Source organism: Eumetopias jubatus, unplaced genomic scaffold (assembly GCF_037043125.1).
Source record: "Eumetopias jubatus isolate StellerSeaLion01/CBP00866 unplaced genomic scaffold, mEumJub1_p1.0 scaffold_7, whole genome shotgun sequence".
In the NCBI taxonomy this organism is placed as follows: Eukaryota; Metazoa; Chordata; class Mammalia; order Carnivora; family Otariidae; genus Eumetopias; species Eumetopias jubatus.
In genome coordinates this window covers 74,986,663-75,009,882 of record NW_028274813.1, presented here as the reverse complement: position 1 = coordinate 75,009,882, position 23,220 = coordinate 74,986,663, and the positions used below count along the sequence as shown (strand labels likewise).

Below are 23,220 nucleotides of genomic sequence, written 5' to 3'. Positions count from 1 at the left end.
TACTAAAAATAAGCAAATGTGTTACCATTTTTATTTTTGTATATTTAAATAATGAATGTATTAAAAGCAAATGGTTTTATCACTAAAAGAATGAAAAAATGTAGTGGAATTTCAGGTCATGTGACAAGCTATACTGAGTGAAGATTTTGGGCAAGGGACTCTTCCAGGCCCCACTGAACACATCAGCAAATATGTCCACATTTGTGTGTGATCTATGTGTAAAGCCATCCTTGTGCTTCCTACTCTGGCAGTGGTAAGAGTATTTGGCATGGATGTGTCAAATAGATATTTTACTTTCGTGGGACATGAGGGAGTTCTCTCAATGCCTTGGGTTCTTTCATAATCTCTAATAGTTATTGTGGCTGACCCAGGAAATCTCTCATAGCTCCCTAGCTATTTTTAAATGTATTTATCTTTTGACTGGGAGGGTGGTAGTGGAGGCATTGAGGTGTGTGCATCTATAGTAGAATAAATGTGTGTACCTGTCTGTAGTGCTGCTTCTGTTTTGGTTGTTTCAGGTTCACCAACAATTAATTTGCCTATAGAATGGGAATATGTCTTTATTTTTTCTGTGTGTGTGTGTGTGTGTGTGTGTGTGTGTATGTGTATGTTTTATTTATTTTTTTAAGAAGATAAAGCCTACTTTTATTGATGCACCAACAGACAGACCTGTGATTTGGAAGGGACAGCAACATTAATACATTAATACTCGTCATGAATACAACTGAAATACAAAGGGTCTGATATGGCTTTACAATGACATGATGCCTTTAATAAGTTAGGGAAACGGACTACTCGCTAACTGCTTTCTCATTTCATGTTCTTCACGAACTCTTCTCATTTTTTGATGGATGCCTTCAGTTCAGGGATGACTTCAGCTATCATCTTCTCTGGGAGAGGGGAAGTGGTGCTGATGCCTAGATTCTTCTCGGTGCCCATTTTCCCCAGCAGTAGTGGTGTGGAGAAATAGGGACAGTCCATTTCTTGGAACTTAATAAACATTTGACAACTCCTTCCTTTCCATTCATCACATCCACAAGGGAGAAGACAAACTGGGCTCCAGCATACGCCACAGATAGGGTGGTAGAGCCTGTTGCAGCTGTGGCCTTCACCACCTCCATGCTGGCCTCCTGGATCCTCCCAATGACAGCTGTCAGCTGGTGCTGGGGAAGGTCCACCTTTAGAGTGGTTGAGGGATGATGGTTTCTCAGCATGGCTGCCAGTGACAGGAACATTGACTTGAACTGGGTCCAAACCCTTCAGTTCTGTAGTAATTGTTGGCTCTGACAATGCCCAGAGTTGTCACCCCAAAGATTTGACTGGGGTTGTATGTTCCATGTTTTTTGAAAACTTCTGTTGTGATTGGGATGGTGGAGTTAATAAAATTTGAAGTGGTGCAGATCGTGGCCTCAGGGGCAATGCTGGGCACAGGCAGTAGCCAGGGTAGCCACAACTGTGGCATTGGTCTTGAACAGATATCATCCTGTGTCACGCCTGGTTTTCTCAGGACTTCTACTGGAATAAGCACCACCTCACAGTCTTTCAGGCAGTCTGGCAGCTGCTTATGTTCAAGGTAGCCTTTCACAGTTGCTTTGGTCTTGATGTGGCTTTGATCTGTGGCCATTGGGAGCATGAGCAATATGGTAGAGGATCAGGAGGCTCACCAAGGGGATGTCCTTGAGGAGAAGTGAAAGGGGCTGTCCTATTCCTCTGAAAGCCCCTAGCACAGCCCCTTTACCATTGTTCTTGGCCCAGGCACTAAAGCTGCTGTGGGAGCAGCACAGGCAGGCCAGGCAAGGGCACAGACCTGCAGGTAAAGGAGCTGGTGGTAGGCAGGTGACACCAATGACTTCTACACTGGACAGGGCGTCATGACTCCACTCCGCAATGGAACATAAGGAAGTAATTTCTGAGGAATTTGGAATTTATTAGAAATACGTTTTGAGATAGTTTGATCATAGTATAATAGACTTACCTATTATAAAAGTTCTCTTGTTCTCAATTTGACATCATTAAAGTTAAATAAAACATTTGGTTATTGTTGTGTTATTCACATTATTTGTTTTCATTGAGTGAATACACAGTGTTATTTTCCTATTTCCTTTTGTCTCTGTAACCACATTTGCTGCCACTACCTTAAATTTCTTCCCTGCGACTTCAAGGTTTTTCATAATCATTAAATTCTGGTTTTATGATTGTGGTTATATGATATGTAAAAGTGGAGAAAATAATCTAAAAAATACCTATTGATCTTCTTTTGTTGTCAAGACTCCACTTGTGTCTACAATTAGACTTGTTAAAAAGATAAAACTTCTTGGGGCACGTGGGTGGCTCAGTCAGTTAAGCAGCCTTGGTTTGAGCTCTGATCATGATCTCAGGGTCATGAGATCAAGCCCTTCCTTGGGCTTTGCACTTAGCAGGGAGTCTGCTTCAGGATTCTCTCTCCCCCTCTGCCCTTCCACTGTCCCCTAAACACAACTTCTTAAAGCTGCTGTTTTTTTATTTTATGTGTCAATGCATGTCTTACAGAGAGGACTAATGACAAGTTGTGAATGAATCTATTCAAATTCACAGCTAGAGAAACTCCACTGAACTGTGTTTTATCAATGGGAATTAGTGATATGATGATATCCAAATGTCATTACATTAGTTTCCTGGAGAATGATAACATGCAAAATGTAATTTGTTATTAAATATCATATTGTAAATTCAGCTTACTCTTAAGCAAACCATGAGTGTGTATTCCTGACTTTAGTAACTTTTTTTCTTTTCTTTTTGGAGTCAGAGACATAGATTCTGAAACTGAGAAATTTTGGAATGAGAAGATGGAAATAAATTTTAATGATATTAGGAGCCTTAAAAGTATCTATAAAAACTCATTTTGGAGGCACAAGAAAAATGAGTGTATTTTGGCAGTATATCTGTAGATACTGAAACTGTAGATACTGTTTTCTTAAGCACCACATGTAGGTGCTGACTCAGACATTAACATTATTGAGGAGACAGAGAACCAACCTTGGGCCCACAATAAGTGCCAAATCATTCTGACTGTGCAGAAAAATGTGATAGATTTTCTGGAGATTTGCTTTATTTTCCCTTTCAACCAATGCCATTCTAATACCTAAATAAAGCATATATTTGATATATCTTAAATACAAGTGAGTTTTTAATGGACAATTTTTTATAATTAGTTGGAATCATTTAAAATACCTAAAGCCATGCATTTATTTTTTTGTTGGTACTAGATTCAAAATATCCTTGAAGGTCTGAACTTTTATAAGTCTTGTATACTCTGTATCAGATCAGTAACAGTTTTTAAAAGATCTAAAGTTTTCTTTAAAAACTTTTAAAAACCTGTTTCTAAATTACATTTTAATCTAAGTATTCTCTCTTGAACTCACAAAATCATGCCAGAATTTCTTCATGACTATCTTCATTTCTTTGTTTCACAGAGTGTAGATAATTAGGTTCAAGATGCGGTGACACTGGTGTAAAATACAGCAAGGGACTTATCCACAGAGGGGTTGCTGAAGGGCCAGATACAAGTGAAGATGCATGGGCCAAGAAAGAGAATCACCACTACAATGCAATCAAAGTGGAATGAGTAGAAGAAGAGTGACTCTTACTGGTCGTGAGGACCAGACTGTAGGAGATAAGCAAAATCATGAACCAGCTCAGAGAGATCATCCCACTGCTGGCAACAGTGACAATCTGTAAGATATATGTATCTATGCAGGCAAACTTAGTAACCAGAGGGAGATCACAGGAAATGCAGTCCACCACTTTGGGACCACAGAAAGGCAAATTCACAATAAAAGCCCTAAGTGAAGACCTAAGAATCATGAGGTCACTACCAGGAAAACACACACCTTCCTGTTCGTGATGGTTGTGCAATGTAGGGGCTTACAAATAGCGGCATATCTGTCATATGCCATGGAGACCAAAAGTTCCATTTCAAATCCACCCAGTAAGTGAAGGAGAAAGATCCAGCAAAGGAAATGGTCTTACAATTTTTTTTTTAAACCAAGTTCACAATCATCTTAGCAGCACCAAAGGAAGCGAGGGTCATATCTATAAAGGAGAGGTTCCCAGTAAGAAAGTACGGGGTGTTCAAGTTTAGGATGTAAAACACTGTGACCACAATGAAAAGGTTACCTGACTGTGACCACGTAGACAACTAGGAAGAGTGCAGAGAGAAGAAACTATATATCCTGGCAGATGGTCAGCCCTGCAAAATGAATTCTAACACTTCAGACTGATTTGATTTTTCCGTGGACTCCATTGTGTGGCTTGTTCTGGGATGACCTGTAGAGAGAAAGAAGAGGGCACTAAGGCCATGGAGGTTGCCAAGGATTTTCATTCATTTGGGTCTTTTAACAATCTCATTTGACTTTGAAATTTGGTGTTAATGTCTATTACTGTAAGAAGGAAGATACATGTCTAAACTGTCCGTCTCTAAGCCTAGCTTATAAGCCACAACCTATTCATATCTCTTGGTTCCCCTAAGCAGTCCATGAGCTCTGAGGCACATGCTTCATCTTCACAGGTTGAAATACGACCATCTTTCAGAGTTTTGTGGTTTTGTAGGAGATAAGATCCCTTAGTCTGAATTCCTTGGAGGACACAGGGGCCCAGCACAACCCCTTTAAAATTTAAATTTTGAGTCAATCTGGGAGTTACGGTTTGCCCTCACCATTTTTTTTTAATTTTAATCCTACTATTTATCGTTGCCTCCATTACGCCCACCCTCACCAAGGCCATCTGCCCTCACCATTTTAAGAAATTACATTTTCATTCTAAATCAGCCCCAGAGTTTTGAAGGGCCTGTGATCCAGCAGGTACAAACCTGCTCTGCATAAGTAAGTCAGGTTTAGAGTGACCCAGACTGCTCTCTTTCCCACCAACCCATGAATGGGCTTTTGATATCTTCATACTCTTGGAAAGCCTTTCTTGGCAAAGACTGTTTTTCCTAACATGACTGTCATTACCCATGATCTGCTGTGGCTGAAACCCACATTCCTAGAGAGGATTACAAAGTCTGTAAATTGCAAAGGCAGCTGTGGTTAAGCAACAAGGTTGAATGTTCTGAGTCTCTGAGTAGCCCCCTCACATTCTAAGAAGGGCCCCATATTATAGTGAAGCAGAAAGATGCTTTAAATTCAAGTGAGATTACTTGTGACCTCTAAGTGTCTCACTTCCCACATTTAGCTTCTGTGCCAGATCTTATCTATCTTTACAAAATGGTATGCTTTTAATGAACCAGGTTTTATAATTCATACATTAACCATATAATTTTCACTAGACCTCCCTTCATATCCGTACAAAGCAACACTGATCTGGTGATGGGTGGAGCAGAGTCCGCATGTTGGAGCCCTTAGGCTGGGAATGTCACACTAATTACTTGAAACTAAGTTGGTAAACCCGATGTTTCAATCTGGATGCTGCCGCTGCTACTGCAGCTGTATGTGGGTGTGCATGTGTGTATGGGTGCTTGTGTGTGATATTGCTAAAACCACAACACAAGTAAGAAGTAGGACAGTTAATCACACCAGAGATAAAGATCAATTTGAAAGTTGTGATTTCTGTGTTTTTATGAATTATCATGTGAAAAGAATCAGTATGGTGTTTGGCAAGAACACTGAAATAAAGTTGGAAGACTAGGATTGAGAACCAGTTTTACCTCCAAAGCTGGCATATGTTTCTCTTTGAGTATGTTTTCTGATCCATAAAACCAAGTGGTTGAGCTCAATCTCTGAGTTCCTTTTCAGGCTCAAAACTTAGTGGACTTAGTACATTTCTTTTTAGGGGGGATTGGGGGAGGGAAAGGTGGGAGGAGGGGTAAAGGGAGAGGGAGAGAGAGAATCTTAATGTGGAGCTCGACACAGGGCTCAGTCTCACAACCCTGAGATGATGACCTAAGCCGAAATCAAAAGTTGGATGCTTAATTGACTGAGCCACCCAGGTGCCCCATTAATACATTTCTTATTATCCTTTGAGGATCTATTACTGTATCCCCATTTTAGAGTTTTATTACTTATTAATTTGATTTTATGTTTTGATCAGTTCAGATATAAATATTAGATACAAATTGTTATTTAAATTTTCTCTGTGGTAGTGAGCATTTTTTTCATGTATCTGTTAGCCATTTTTATGTATTCTTTGGAGAAGTGTCTGTTCATGTCTTCTGCCCATTTTTTTGACTGGGTTATTTGTTTTTTGAGTGTTGAATTTTAGAAGTTCTTTATAGATCTTGGATACCAGCCCTTTATCTGTAATGTCATTTGCAAATATATTCTCCCATTCCATGGGTTGCCTCTTAGTTTTGTTGACTGTTTCCTTTGCTGTGCAGAAGCTTTTTGTCTTGATACAGTCCCAAAAGCTCATTGTTGCTTTTGTTTTCCTTGCCTTTGGAGACATGTCTTGAAAGAAGTTACTGTGGCTGATGTCAAAGAAGTCACTGCCTATGTTCTCCTTTAGGATTTTGATGGATTCCTGTCTCACATTGAGATCTTTCATCCATTTTGTATTTATCTTTGTGTATGGTGTAAGGGAATGGTCCAGTTTCATTCTTCTATATGTAGCTGTCCAATTTTTCAGCACCACTTATTGAAGAGATCTTTTTCATTGGATATTTTTTCTTGATTTGTCAAAAATTAGTTGACCATAGAATTGAGGATCCATATCTGGGCTCTCTAGTCTGTTCCATTGGTCTATGTGTCTGTTTTTGTGCCAGTACCATGCTGTCTTGGTGATCGCAGCTTTGTAATATAGCTTGAAGTCAGGCAATGTGATGCCCCCAGCTTTGGTTTTCTTTTTCAACATTTCCTTGGCGATTCCAGGTCTTTTCTGGTTCCATACAAATTTTAGGATTATTTGTTCCAGCACTTTGAAAAATGCTGTTTGTATTTTGATAGGGATGGCATTGAAAGTGTAAATTGCTCTGGGCAGGATAGACATTTTAACAATGTTTATTCTTCCAATCCATGAGCATGGAATGTTTTTCCATCTTTTTGTGTCTTCCTCAATTTCTTTCATAAGTGTTTGGTAATTTCTTGAGTATAGATCCTTTACAAACTCATTGGTTAGGTTTATTCCTAGGTATCTTTTTTTTTTTTGGTATTGTGAATGGAATCGATTCCTTAATTTCTCTTTCTACAGTTACATTGTTAGTGTATAGGAAAGCAGTTGGTTCCTGTGCATTGATTTTGTATCCTGCCACATTGCTGAATTGCTGTATGAGTTCTAGTAATTTGGGGGTGGAGTCTTTTGGGTTTTCCACATAAGGTATCATGCCATCTGTGAAGAGAGAAAGTTTGACTTCTTCTTTGCCAATTTGGATGCCTTTTATTTCTTTTTGTTGTCTGATTGCTGAGGCTAAGACTTCTAGTATTATGTTGAACAAAAGTGGTGAGAGTGGGCATCCCTGTCATGTTCCTGACCTTAAGGGAAAAGCTCTCAGTTTTTCCCCATTGAGAATGATATATGCTGTGGGCTTTTCATAGATGGTTTTTATGATATTGAGGAATGTTCCCTCTATCCCTATACTCTGAAGAGTTTTAATCAGGAAAGGATGTTGTATTTTGTCAAATGCTTTTTCTGCATCAATTGAGAGGATCCTATGGTTCTTGTCTTTTCTTTTGTTAATGTGCTCTGTCAGGTTGATTGATTTGCCAATGTTGAACCACCCTTACATCCCAGGAATAAATCCGACTTGGTCGTGGTGGATGATCCTTTTAATGTACTGTTGGATCCTCTTAGCTAGTATCTTGTTGAGTATTTTGGCATCCATGTTCATCAGGGATATTGGTATGTAATTCTCATTTTTGATGGGTCTTTGCCTGGTTTTGGGATCAGGGTAATGCTGGCCTCATAGAAGGAGTTTGGAAGTTTTCCTTCTGTTTCTATTTTTTGAAACGGCTTCAGTAGAATATTATTTCTTCTTTAAATGTTTGGTACAATTCCCCTGGGAAGCCATCTGGCCCTGTACTTTTGTTTTTTTTTGGGAGGTTTTTGATTACTGCTTCAACTTCATTACTGGTTCTTGGTCTATTCAGATTGTCTCTTTCTTCCTGTTTCAGTCTTGATAGTTTGGAAGTTTCCAGGAAGGCATCCATTTCTTCCAGGTTGCTTAATTTGTTGGCATACAGTTGCTGGTAATAATTTCTAATAACTGTTTCTATTTCCTTGGTGTTAGTTGTGATCTCTCCCTTTCATTCGTGATTTTATTAATTTGGGTCCTTTCTCTTTTCTTTTGGATAAGTTTGGCTAGTGGTTTATCGATCTTATTAATTCTTTCAAAGAAGCAGCTCCTAGTTTTGTTGATCTGTTCTACTGTGTTTCTGGTTTCTGTTTCATTTATCTGTGCTCTAATCTTTATTATTTCTCTTCTCCTGCTTGGTTTAGGTTTTATTTGCTGTTCTTTCTCCAGCTCCTTTAGGTATAAGGTTAGCTTGTGCATTTGGGATTTTTCTGATTTTCTGAGGGAGGCTTGGATGGCCATGTATTTCCCTCTTAGGACCGCCTTTGCAGTATACCATAGGTTTTGGACTGAAGTGTTTTCATTCTCATTAGTTTCCATGAATTGTTTAAGTTCATCTTTAATTTCCTGGTTGATCCAATCATTCTTTAGCAGGATGCTCTTTAACTTCCAAGTGTTCGAATTCCTTCCAAATTTTTTCTGGTGATTGAGTTCCAGTTTCACTTGTGGTCTGATAACATACAGGGAATAATCTTAATCTTTTGGTATTGGCTGAGACTTGATTTGAGACATTTCTCCAAAGAAGACATATAAATGGCTAACAGACATGAAAAAATGCTCAACATCATTAGCCATCAGGGAAATACAAATGAGATATCACACTTACACCAGTTAGAATGGCAAAAATTAACAAAACAGGAACAACAAATGTTGGTGAGGATGTGGAGAAAGGGGAACACTCTTACACTGTTGGTGGGAATGCAAGTTGGTACAGCCACTCTGGAAAACGGTATGGAGGTTCTTCAAGATGTTAAAAATAGAGCTACCCTATGACCCAGTAATTGCACTACTAGGTATTTACCCCCAAAATACAGATGTAGTGAAAAGAAGGTCATAGCTGCAATGTCCACAATGGCCAAACTGTGGAAGAAGCTGAGATGCCCTTCAACAGATGAATGGATAAAGAAGATGTGGTATACATATACAGTGGAATATTATTCAGCCATCAGAAAGGATGAATACCCACCATTTGCATCAATATGGATGGAACTGGAGGGAATTATGCTAAGTGAAATAAGTCAGAGAAAGACAATTATCATATGGTTTCAGTCATATGTGGAAGATAAGCAATAATGCGGAGGACAATAAGGGAAGGGAGGGAAATCTGAAGGGGGAGAAATCAAAGAGGGAGATGAACCATGAGAGACTATAGACCCTGGGAAATGAACTGAGGGTCTTAGAGGGGAGAGGGTGAGGGGGGGAACAGGGTGACAGGTATTAAGGAGGGCACGTGTTGTGATGTGCACTGGGTGTTATATGTAAGTAATGAATCATTGGACACTGCATCAAAAACTAATGTACTATACAGTAGCTTATTGAACATAATAAATATAAATAAAAGTTTCTCTGTGATAGACCTTTTACCTCCTTTCTTAGATAGTATTTTCCTTGACTGTGACATTTTCTTTATTACCTACTGTACTGTTTTACTCCTAAATGCTTATGCCACCTAGTTATCTCTCTGTTTATCCTCCTCTAAAAGTACCTCATTGTCCAAAACATTTCTCCATTGTTTATGTTTCAAAACTTTATGATGTGTAGAACCTTTGAGACAGATCTTCCACTTCTTAGAGTTTATTGTAAGGGGATGATTATGTGTATGCTCTAAAATCTTCATAGTAATATTATTGTATATGCAAAATAATTGAAGCAAACTAAATGTCTTACAATTGAGGCTTACTTTCTTAAATGAGTTACAGGAATTTAGGATGTAATATTTCACTAATAATAAAATGATGCTTGAGAAAACCAAGAACATGGGAAATATTCACATTATTTAAATGGAAAAAGCAGATTATAATGCACTTTGTATAGTATTATAATCTTATTCTGTAGATATCAATGTATATAGTATCTATGTGTATAGATACTATATACATATAGTATACAGATTCTATATACATATAGATATCTATATATAGAAATATATACATATAGAATTTATATATTTTATAAAATATCAGGCAATGTAACAACAATTAACAGAGATATTTTGGTTGACATGTTCTTTGTATGTGTCCCATATAACCTTTCTACACTCCCTTCCCCTGACTGGCAGTCCTAGAGGATCCACTTCAACTGTGGCTGTGCACAGTGACTTCCCTTCTGAAGAGGCTTGGTCCAGCCAACTAGCATGTGCACTTCAACGCAAAAATATCTGTGGCAATTCAAAATCATTAAAAAATGCCTTTTTATAATCCACTTCTTTAAAACATACAAATTATTGCTCTCTGGTATTAATGTGACTATGAAATCCTAACTAGTATTTTAATTTAGATTCTACCTAAAACAACTCAGCATACCTTTTTATGCCTTGCTCTATTATATTCCTACACACCAGGATTTCTCAGCACCATTAACATTTGGGGTTGAATAATTCTTGGTTGCAGGGGCTGTCCTTTGCACAGTAGGATACTTAAAACCATCCCTAGTCTCTACTTGCTAGTTACCTGCAGCTCCTCTTCATCGTGGCTACCAAAAATGTCTCCAGAGATTGCCATATGTCCCATGGGGGACAGAATTGTCTCTGCTTGGGAACCATTGTTTTATCTTTTCCACTTTCAGTCATAATTCTATTACCTTAGATCTTGATCACATTTCTCTAGTTAGATCCCTAAATATAAGTCTCTAAACTCATTTATACAGGTATACCTTGTTTATTGCACTTTGGAGATACTGTGTATTTTACAAATTGAAGGTTTGTGGCAACACTGCATTGAGGAAATATACTGCCACCATTTTCCCAACAACATTTGGTTACTTTGTGTCTCTGTTGTATTTTGGCAATTTTTTTAAAGACTGTGACTTCTGTCTTTTTTCAAGTTTTTATTTATTTATTTGACAGAGCACAAGTAGGCAGAGTGGCAGGCAGAGGAGAGGGAGAAGCCGACTCCCCACTGAGCAAAGAGACCAATGCCGGGCTTGATCTCAGGACTCTGGGATCATGACCTGAGCTGAAAGCAGACGTGTAACCAACTGAGACATTCAGGTGCCTCATATTTTGATAATTTTTGCAGTAAAATTTTTCATTATATTTATTATGGTGACCTGAGATCATTGATCTTTGTTACTTCTAATTTTAATTGTTTTGGGGTTCTATAAACCATACCCATAAGATGGCAAACTTAATTGATAAATCTTTGTGTTCTGACTGCCACCAACTGACTGTTTCCCCATCTCTGTCCTTCTTCATAGGGTTCTCTGTTCCCTGAGACAAAACAACATTGATATTAGGCCAGTTAATAACCCTAGAATGGCCTGTAAGTATTCAAGTGAAAAAAGAGTAACACATGTTGCACCTTTAATTAAAAACTAAAAATGATTAAGCTTAGTGAAGAAGGCATGTTGAAAACTGAGATAGATAAAAAGCTAGGCCTCTTGTGCCAAACAGCCATGTTGTGAATGAAAAGGAAAAGCTTTTGAAGGAAATTAAAGGTGCTACACCCAAGAACATATGAATAATAAGAAAGTGAAACCGCCTTCTTGCCGATATGGGGAGTTGTAGTGGTTTGGAGAGATCAAACCAGCCTCAACATTCCCTTAAGCCAAAGCCTAATCCAGAGCAAGGCCCTAAGTCTCTTCAATTCTAGGAAGGCTGAGAGAAATGAGGAAGCTGCAGCAGAAAAATTTGAAGCCAGCAGAGGCTGGCTCATGAGATTTAAGGCAAGAAGGTATCTCTATAACATAAAAGTGTAAGGTGAAGCAGCAAGTGCTATTGTAGAAGCTGTAGCACGTTTAACTAGAAGATCTAGCTAAGATAATGTGAAAGTGGTTACACTAAACAATAGATTCTTAATGTAGATGAAACAGCCTTATATGGAAAGAAGATGCCATCTAGGACTTTCATAATTAGAAAGGAAAAGTCAATGCCTGGCTTCAAAGCTTCAAAGGACAGGCAGACTTTCCTGTCAGGGGCTAATGTAGTTGGTGACTTTAATTTGAAGCCAAGCCTCAGTTACCATTCTGAAAATCCTAGGGCCCTTAGGAATTATGCTAAATCTACTCTGCTTTTGCTCTGTAAATATAACAGCAAAGCCCTATGACAGCACATCTGCTTACAACATTGTTTAGTGAATATTTTAATTCCATATGGAGAACAAATTCCTTTCAATATATTACTGTTCATTGAAAATGCACCTGGTCACCCAAGATCTCTGGTGGAATGTCCAATGAGATTAATGCTGTTTTCATGCCTGGTAATGCAACATGCATTCTGTAGCCCACGGATAAGGAGTAATTTCGATTTTAACGTTTTATTTTTATCATGTTCAAGTAGTTAGCATATAGTATATCATTAGTTTTTGATGTACTGTTCAGCAATTTATTAGTTGCATATAACACCCAGTGCTCATCACCACACATGCCCTCCTTAATATCCATCACCTGGTTACCCCATCCACCCACCCTTCTGTATCAAGTCTTAATATTTATTTCTTAAGGATGTAGCTACCATAGATATTGATTCTTCTGTTGGATCTGGGCAAAGTCAATTGAAAACGTTTTGGAAAGGATTCACCATTCTTTATCCCATTAAGAACATCTGTGATTCATGGGAAGAGGTCAAAAGAACAACATGAACATGTTTGGAAGAAGTTGATTCCAAACCTCATGGATGACTGAGGGGTTCAAGATTTCAGTGGGGGAAGTAACTGAAGGTATTGTACAAATAGCAAAAGAACTAGAATTATAAGTGAAGCCTAAAAAAGTGACTGAATTGCTGCAATCTCCTGATAAAACTTTAACAGATGAGAAGTTGATTCTTTTAGATGAGCAAAGAAAGTGGTTTCTTGAGATGAGGATCTACTCCTGGCAAAGATACTGTGAAGATTATGGAAATGACAACAAAGGATTTAGATTATTACATAAACTTAGTTGATAAAACAGCTGAGTTGGGAAGGATTGACTCCAATTTTGAAAGAAGTGTTACTGTGGGTAAAATGCTGTCAAACAGCATTGCATGCTGTGGAGAATTTGGTCATGAAAGGAAAAGTCAGTTGATGTGGCAGACTTCATTATTATATTATTTTAAGAAATTGCCCCAGCCACCCCAGCTCAGCAACCACCACCCTGGTCAGCAGCCATCAGCATGGAGGTAAGACCCTCCACCAGCACAAATATTAAAACTTGCTGAAAGCTCAGATAATGGTTAGCATTTTTTAGCAATGGAGTTTTTTTAACTAAGGTGTATACATTGTTTTCTTTAGACATAATTCAATTACACACTGAATAGTCTGTAGTGTAAACATAGCTTTTATATGCGCTGGAAAACCAAAAAAAAAATTCATGGGACTCGCTTTATTGTAATATTTGCTTATTTTGGTCATCTGGAACCATACCTGAGGATCTCCATACACACTCTTGTATGTGTTCTGTAGTATATTGTTTTTAAATGTGGGAACTAATATTTTATTTCTGAATTCATAGTTTCATAAGAAAGACCTAACACTTGTCAGCTTTCAGGATTCCTCAATCTCTTTCCTCGCTAGAACTTCTCCACTCCCAGTAACTTCTCCCTCTCAGCCCCCCCTCCAAGCCTACCCAGCCATAAATATTATGGTGCTCTTTTATTGACTCCCATTCTCTTCCTCCTTAGATAAATGGTAAAGTCTAATTTCTTTTCCTTACTTTGACCTAGCCAGTCTTTCCAGAGCCCCATTTCTTTTGTTTTCTAGCCCAGTATATAATGAAGAGAAAGTGGGTAATGAATTTTTGCTCATCCCATTGGGGAGAGGAATTGGACAGAGGTGTTGAGCAGATCACACAAAAAAAGGGAGCCCAGGCTTAGAGAAGTAGAGGTAATTATGGGTGAGGTCACTGGAATAAAGCTGATCCCAAGTGATCTCATTTCTGGTGTTTATGCAGGTTCTAAGAGTAGTTCAGGGCAGTCTGTATTTCTTTTCTAGCATATGCTTATATTTTGTAAGCTCTTCTGTATTCTTCCCAGCCTCACAAGGTCAGCAATATAGCTCTGGTAATTTTTTTATTGGAACTGGTGGAGCTGAAGCAACCACACCGAAAGAAAACCCCACATACAGCTACCTGTTTGGGTGGAAAATGCTTGGATTTTCTTAAATTAGCATGGGTTTTTGAGAGTTGGCTATATGTTTTAATAGTTTAGATGCAGACTCACTCTCTTTGCAAAAGGCTTCTAGAAAGGATGATGTCAGGAAGTTTAACTCTGTATCAAGAAGAAATGAATGCGTCTACATAAATGAATCCTCTTTACTTTGTCTTTCTATTTGTCCTTAATACCTGCATCAAATAATAGATTCTCAGTGGATCTTTTCCTAAGAAGCCGAGTCAGAATTAATGCTTCTCTTCTCTGTGCACCCATGGTAACTATTTGCCTTTTTAACTAGTGATGCAGTTATTTTTGGTATGTCTGTCTTCCAAGATTATGAATTTTTAAAATTTATTTATTGTCATCTTAACACCTAGCACAGTGCCTTGTAGAAAAATCTTTCCTCAATGACAATAAATGCAGTCATTTATTGAGGTTCTGCTATTTGCCAGATTAGATTTTTAGGAACTTCACGTAAATCATCTCATTTAATTTTCATAACTCTGGGTGAAATTTTCTTTCTGGCCCATTTTCTAGAACCTATGACACATGTTTTCAAACCTGAGATTGTGCCTTTCACTACTGATTGTAACAAACTCGGTTAACATTTGCTATTTTGTGTGAGCCTAACAGGCAAATGCATTGATTTTATTATGTTTGCAACATCTCGTTTGCTTACCAGTTCAGAAGCAGTTACAGGCAGTGTGTTCAGATGGGAAAATATCTAGATGGCCAGGAGTCCTGAATTCAGTTCTTTAAGAAGGAACAGATTGCTAAGATGTATCAACCTAGGGACTTCCTAATATAGTTTCTGTTAGTATTAGGTAGTGTCCAATAAGTGCTGGTAAATTCTGGGAATCCTCAGTAGGTGATTCTAATGGGAATTCTGTCTGTTGAGAGGATAATACTTCACAAAAAAGTGTTTTGTGATGATTTCATCTTTTAGAATCAGTAACAGTTTGAAAGGACGGTTGGAGTTCCATCCACTACAGAGATTGGAGAGATTTTTAGAGCTGGTGGCTTGTTTTCTTCTCTTGTCTTCAGGTGGCTGTGAGACCATTAATTTTTTTAAAATGTTTGGTTGTAAAATAATCATATTAAGTAAATTTTGTTGCTACTGGTGCCAGCAAAATGAATGACTATTCCAGCCTTATTATTTATATAACTCATTTCCAAATAAAACTCCCACAGACAAAGATATCAGATGGATGGAATCTAAGCCATGTACCTATACCTTGGCAGTAAATGTGTTGGGAAATAAATCTTTTAAAAAAATCCTTTATTGGCAAGTCATTGTTACTCTAGTGGGATTACCAAAATGTGAAGGTGTTCAAAGCTTTTAAGAAGCCACTAAACAGGGGTGCCTGGGTGGCTCAGTCGGTTAAGCATCTGCCTTTGGCTCAGGTCATGATCCCAGAGTCCTGGGATCGGTCCTGGGATCAGTTCTGGGAAAGAGCCCCATGTCTGGCTCCCTGCTCAGTGGGGAGTCTGCTTCTTCCTCTGCCTTCCCTCCCCCCGCCCCCACTCATGCTCACCCTCCCTCTCTCTCAAAAAAATAAAGAAAATCTTAAAAAAAAGAAGCCACAAAACATAGAGTCTCTACATATAAATCATTTGCAATGACCTTGGATATAAACGCAGAAATGTCACTTCCTACCCGACAGAAGATGTGATCAGATTACTTCCATGGAATTTAAATGTGGTTCAATCCCTCTTTCTGTTAGCAACCTACAGTTAGATGGGAGAGATAGGGAGCAGTTTTTTAGTGTTTGTACTTTGAATTGATTATAGAGTCAAACCTCACCAGCAGAGAATAAGGAATTAATTCGTATAAAATGTTGGTATAGCTTAATCTGTGAAAACAAAAGAATCATTTATTTCTGACAAGCTGACAGCAAGCTATTGAGGATATAGGCTCTTTAATTGAGGTTCAAACCAGCAATGACACAGAAATGAGAAGAAAATAAATGATCTACGAAACTAGAATAAAAATTATGAGAATTTCCTGGTGAAGCATATGGTAGCACTGATCTAACATGAATACTTTAGTCCCAGGCAAATGAGGGCTTGCTAGGGTTGTGTGATTTGCTGCCAGAGAGCATTCTGGATGCATTTGCTGCATTCTCATTGTGTTCCTTTGTTCCTTTTCTGCTTTGCTTTACTCACTTTATTTTTTAAGGTTTTATTTATTTATTTATTTATTTATTTATTTATTATTTGAGAGAGAATGAGGGACAGAGAGCATGAGAGGGAGGAGGGTCAGAGGGAGAAGCAGACTACCTGCTGGGCAGGGAGCCCAATGTGGGACTCGATCCCAGGGCTCCAAGATCATGACCTGTGCCGAAGGTAGTCGCTTAACCAACTGAGCCACCCAGGCTCCCCTTCTGCTTTATTTTCATATTTATTAGGATATTTGAGATACACAGCTATGATGAAGAAAGAGGAAAATGTTTATGACCTGATAGGGCAGTCATATAACCTGATTTTTCAGGATACAGAGTTAAGTGAAAAGACCAAAATAATGTGTATATCTGGAAGCAAGCAAAAGGGAAAATAAGAGGGGAAGGAGCCATACACCTGAACATTTGTGCAAAATGAAACATAGGCAACAAACCACTAAACAATGAGTTTGGTTACCTACAAACAGTGAGTGGAAGTTAAAGAAAGATTGAGGAATTGTTGAAGATTAGGTAAAAAAAAGAGACATGGCAGTATACAACTTGTGATCCTGGATCGGTCCTGGACAAGAGACTTTCTTTTCTGAAAGGACATTATTCACATAATTGGCAAAAAAATTAAATAAGATCGATAGATTAGACAGTCATATCATATTAATGTTGATTTACAAATTTGAAAATTATTGTTTTAGGAAATATACACCGAGGTAGCCAGGGGTAAAAGAACACTATGTCTATAACTTACTCTCAAAGTTCAGAAATAAAATTATACATGTATATATATTACATACATAACACACATATATTTATATGTATTCATATATAGTTTATATACATGTAAATATAAGTTAATATATTTACCTTTCTATATACCTTATATACATAAAAAACCAATATTGAATATTAGTAGCAAAAACAAAAGTGTTAATTATCTATAGTAGGCAAACTTAAAGCAAAATGATATTTGCAAGTTGAAAATAGGTATTAAGCTATATGCAAAGTGATGCCAAAACACTATGGTAATGGTAAAATGAAAGACAAAAAATGAAGGTGAATAGAAAACTGAAATCATATATATTTATATGCGTGTATATATATTCTGAGATACATGCACACATATAAATATGTACATATATGAAATGTACAAATGTATATATACATATATGATATACACATAGGATGTATAATGTGTGTATACACAGACACACACACACCTATGTGATGGCCAAGCAAAATAATGGAGAAAGGACACATTAATTTGTAGCTGGCGTTGAGACTAGTGGTTTACTTAAAGAAAAATAAAGTTGGGTTCCTACCTTCCCAATACATAAAGGTGGGCTCCAGAAATATTTAACAACAAAATGTGAAAAATGTGATATGATAATAAAATATTGAAGAATATTTTTGTGACTTATGTTTTAGGAGGATTATCTTATAAGCAAATCTTTTAAAAATGAATGAAAAGGTAAGCTTTTATTAAATTTCAGCATACAAATAGTAAACTTTCTTTCCTGTGAAGGAAACTAGAGATTGGTGTACAAATGACAAATTCAACAGAACTATTTGTAATATATTAACTTAACAAGGGATCAATATCTAGATCACTGCTGCCCAAAGGAACTTTCTATAATGATGAAAATGTTTTATATCTGTCTTGTTCTTGTTCTTGTCAATTGCTATTGAACACCTGAATGAGACTGATGTGAAGAACTAAAATTTAACTTTTATTTATTTTAATTTATTCAAATTAGAATTTAAACAGATATATGTTACTATGTAATGTATTGAACAGTGCAGATGCACAGGATGCAAATCAACAAGAAGAGCACAGAAAAACCATTTTAAGTAGGCCAAGATTAGAGTAGTTCATAGAAAAGTTGAAAAGCTAATAGGTATGAGAGGGGCTCCAAATTCATTGATAACCAAAAGAAGGTGAATTAAAGCAACATGATATTATTTTATATGGAAACAAAAATTTAGAAAGGCAAATTATGCTAAATTTTGTAGTGGGGATATGAGCAATGCATCTTGCTCTATAGGTGGAATTAGAGTCATTCTGGAAAGCAGTCTGTAATATTTAGTGAAAATAAGTGGATAAATGCTTTATTGTCCAGTTCTTTTCACTTCTGGGTGTTCAGGAAGCCCTCAAAGAATAGCGAAGGCCATCAGTGCGCCGAGCACTGAGCACTACAGCTCTCCTGTGTTTTGTCTTTGGCCTGCGGCTGGGATTCAAGACTCCAAATCTTAAGGGACTTGGCACCGAGCAGACCCATTCCTTTCCTCCAGAGAAGAGTCTGCCCATGCTGTGTCTGGTGTCCTTAGGATGACTCAAAGACAAAAACAAAAAACAGTCCCAACTCCTGTGCAGTACACAGAATCTATGGTGTAGCACAGCAAAAAGCAGGGACCAAGTTATCCAGCCTCTGTGCATACCTCTGTCCTCTGCCAGTGAAAGACTGTTTGCTGGCACCTGCAAGGTCTTTTGTCCTTGGAGAGGCAATATACCCCCTTCCAAACATACTCCAGGAAGGGGAACTTTCTCTCTCAGTGTGATGCAGGAGATCCGTACAACACTTTGTGCGCTCCCAGACCATGATTTCTCTTTATTTAATGGAATTTAGTCTTTAAAATTTCTGGGTTTTCAACTATAATTAGTGGGCTGGCTTTTTTTCTCTTTAATTCTTTATTACATTAAAAATATTAACTCCAACTGGATTAAATTTCAACTAAATAAGTATATTTGCGAAAAAACCAAACATGTCCTATAAATGTAATGATGGAACAAACATTTGATTTCAGTATACATTATGAATATTTTTAAAAATCTACAAACAAAACAAATTAATACCAATTTATTCTGAGTATGTGTTTGGTCCTCAGTCTACTAATGGCTGCTTTCATCTCCTGATTTCTCAGAGTATAAATGATGGGGTTCAGTAAAGGTGTAATAATTGAATAAAACACAGAAAGAAATTTATCCACTGAAAAGCCCCTGAATGGCCAAGCGTAAATGAAGATAATTGACCCAAAGAACAGAGTGACCACAATAATGTGAGCAGACAATGTGGACAGAGCCTTGGAGAGTCCACCAGAGGATCGATGTCGGATAGTTACCAGAATGACAGTATAGGAAATGAGCAGGAGTATGAAGCAGATGAAAGACAACAGTCCACTGTCAGCAGTTACCAGTAACTCCAGAATGAATGTCTCAGTGCAGGCAAGTTTTAGAATGCGGGGAAGGTCACAAAAAATATCGTCTACTATGTTGGGGCCACAGAAGGGCAAGGTGATAGTAAAAACCATCTGGCTCATTGTATGCACAAAACCAACAGCCCATGATAGCAGCACAGAACCCACGAGGACCCGGCGATTCATGATGGATGTGTAGTGAAGAGGTTTGCATATTGCAATATACCGATCAACAGCCATAACTATGAGAAGAGTCATCTCACTGCCACCTAAAAGGTGAAGGAAGAACATCTGAGCCATACAGCCCCACAAAGAAATAGTTTTATTCTCCCTGAGGAAATCTGTGACCATCTTAGGGGTTGTGATTGTGGAAACAGACATATCCAGGAAGGAGAGATTTCCAAGGAGGAAGTACATTGGTGTGGAGTACAGAAGTGAGTCAAAGGTTATGATGACCACGATGAGAAGGTTTCCTGCCACAATCGATGCATAGGCCAACGAAAATATGAAAAAAAAGAAAATCTCAAGTTCCCAAGTGTTGGTGAGTCCTAACAAAACAAACTCCGTTACCATTGAGCTATTCATCATATCCATCTAGTCTATGTAGGGGTTTTCAGAAAGTCATTAAAATGTAGAAAATCTGGAAAAAGTGACAAGTTAACCTGTGATAGTTTTGAAGATATGACCATATAGAAAGTAGTACTTGATTCATATATATAGAGAGAAGATGGACATTTCTGAAAAATACAGCAGATTTTTTGCAAGTAGGTTTATGTTGCCTTGGTTCCTGCAAGCTTATCTTCTTTGTACCCAGTGCTTTCCTCTGGTATTTCATATTTGTGTGCAGACTGATTCTTGACTCTACTGGCTCATGTATCTTTGACACGTGTACTTTGTGTGTGTTCCCATATTGAACTGACACTGATAGATCACTTTTATATACTTTTTTATTTAGATCTTTTAGTCCCAACTTTTTTTTCCTGTTTTATTCTCTTTGAAAAACTATTACTGATACACACCAACCACACAGACACAGATACAGAATTACATGTATACACATAAACACAAAAACATACGTTCTAGTTCTGGAGCTCCAGAACAGATTGTGGAAAATCTACTCTGAATATACATTTTTTGGCTTAATAGTTCATGAAATAGTCAGATGTTATTGTTTAGCCCAACTATCTGAATAAGGGAAAAAAAAAACTTGAACCAAGAGCCTAGATTTACATTCTAGTCCTGGCTTCTACATTTACTAGGTAAATATACTCTTTAACTCTTTTGAACATTGATTTATTTTTCTATATACATAAAGTAATACCTACTCTTCAACCTCACAGATTGTTATGAGACTCCCAAGGATAACATATATGGAATATATTTGCATATTTCATTGTATGCCCATCGGTATTATGTATGTGCATTTACAAAATTCTTTTTTTAGCATTATCTCATTTTCTGGTGACTATAAAGATACCCAAACCAATAAGAACCATAGAAGAATTTTACTATGGAAGACTTGGTAAAGAAAACTTAGTCTAAATGAATATATTTTTCTCTATTAAATTTAAAGGATATAATTACCTAATTGTCTTCATTATAAAGATTTATTATCATCATTGGTATTCTATTTCATGTAGTAATTGAGTCACATACTAGTTATGCATAGTTTCAAAACTGTGCAGTCCTCAGTCTCAAAATACTAAAGAAAAATCTTGAGAAGAATTATAAAAGTAATTTTTATAGTTTAATAAGTAAAATTGGAAAATTATGAGCAAAAACCAATATTTATTAATTTAGGATTTTTGGAATTTTATGAGTCTCTATAAAATATATCCACCTAAGTGTACATATAGTTGGATTCCAATATGTTATTATAGATGAAATCATTCAATATGACAATTTGTACATATGATCAAAGATGAAATATCTTTAAAATATTTTTCTACTCAGACACAAGTAAAAATAAGTTAGAGTATGAAAAAGAAAAGAATTTTTCATAACTTAAGCCACAGTTAAGCCTCAAATGGAAAATTTAAACTTTTGAGTGGTGTGTATTATACAAATACAGTGAACTGAAAAGAAATGAAAAAATAATTGAATAAATGTGAATCATAAAAGCAAAGGCAACTGCATTGAAAATTTTATTTAAAAAAAATGAATCAACATGGTTTGGTTTCTCTCTAGCAGGAACTTTGTCTGAGAATGGGATGGATAACCTGTGACTGGAGAGCCTAGCTCTTTCTGTGACATTTATGTGACTTAAGGATGACAAATTAGTGCACTCTTTTCAACTGTGGTTGCTTGCCTAGGGAAAAAAATGCTATGGGATGTCCAATACTGTGTGTCTATATTTAGTAATAAAGTCTTTTCTATACATTTACACAAAAGCACTGAAACAGTGTATGTGGAAATACATAACTGACAGTTCTTTTTAATAAGAATAAAAGCTGTATAGTTTTTATTGATCTTGAGGGTTTTTTTACGAATCTTTTTTTATGAGAGGATTAAGTCATGTATAGATTAGATAACCCATGCACGGGTAATAGTCACTGACTACAAAAAAATGTTTGGAATGTAAAAGTCAGATTTGCTGTCAGAATAACCATTATAAATATTTTCTAATTAAAAAATAAACTTGTACACTTAATAGAAAAAGGCTCAGCATTATAGATACACAAAGGGCTTTGTTCTCATATATTGATCAAGTTTAAAATATTAAAGTTAATTGCTTTAAATGTAGGTAGAAAAAAGGCCATTAGGTTTAGAAGAATAGGAAATAGTCCTTGAGTTGCAAAATTACCAAAGAAATTTATTAGCAGTACAATTAGGTAATTACATTAAATGAAATGTTATAGGACTTCAGTGAACAAAATAAGTGTACTTGAGTGGAAATTTTTTTAATTGATTTAAATTAATAATTTATCTCACTTATTTCATGTGTTTTCTGTGATAAAATAAATACTCAGTGTAGGAAAGTAATAACATAGGTTAAGTAATAGGAAATCAGTGTTTCTCAGTTTCTTGATATGAGATTTTATTATTTTATGTTTCAGACTTATCACAGATGCTATACTTAGCCAAGGAAGAACCTAATTTTTCCATTATTTTAATATTCTAAATTGTCTTTTTATCCCATAAGGATAACTAATTTAAGTTTATATTCCCAAAATACAAACTGAAACTATAAAACGTACCCCTCAAATCAGGAATGTGGCTCTTGTTCTTACTGAAACTAGATACATTCTTCAATTGCTAGTTGACCAAAATTATATTTTACTGTTGCTCTCATGATCAGAATTAATGTGGTTTTCATTCAGTTCTAAGTTTCTTATAAAACAACTCCTCCTTTATTAAAGTATATATTTGCAGTTTTTATTAGCACTGCTATTTAAACCTACCAGTTCTGAGGAGTGGCCTCTTCAAAAACGTACAGATACAGTTAGATCCTGGTGCTCGCTTCGGCAGCACATATACTAAAATTGGAACGATACAGTTAGATCCTGAATATATATTGTTTATCTTTTTTTGCCTTC

General features: G+C 36.7%; 1 protein-coding gene and 2 pseudogenes across 1 annotated transcript; all 3 read right to left on the bottom strand.

The window, feature by feature from the left end:
* Positions 1-810: 810 nt before the first annotated feature.
* LOC114221321 (malate dehydrogenase, mitochondrial pseudogene) lies at positions 811-3,043 on the bottom strand (annotated as a pseudogene).
* Positions 3,044-3,377: 334 nt separating this feature from the next.
* Positions 3,378-4,336, bottom strand: LOC114221322 (olfactory receptor 4K17-like; annotated as a pseudogene).
* A 13,642-nt stretch (positions 4,337-17,978) lies between these two features.
* On the bottom strand, positions 17,979-20,278 carry LOC114221323 (olfactory receptor 4K13-like). Its single transcript, XM_028119438.1, has 2 exons — positions 19,369-20,278; positions 17,979-18,070 (listed from the first exon to the last, which is right to left on the bottom strand). The coding sequence occupies exons 1-2, from the start codon at positions 20,276-20,278 to the stop codon at positions 17,979-17,981; spliced, it is 1,002 nt and encodes a 333-aa protein (XP_027975239.1).
* Between the last annotated feature and the right edge of the window lie 2,942 nt (positions 20,279-23,220).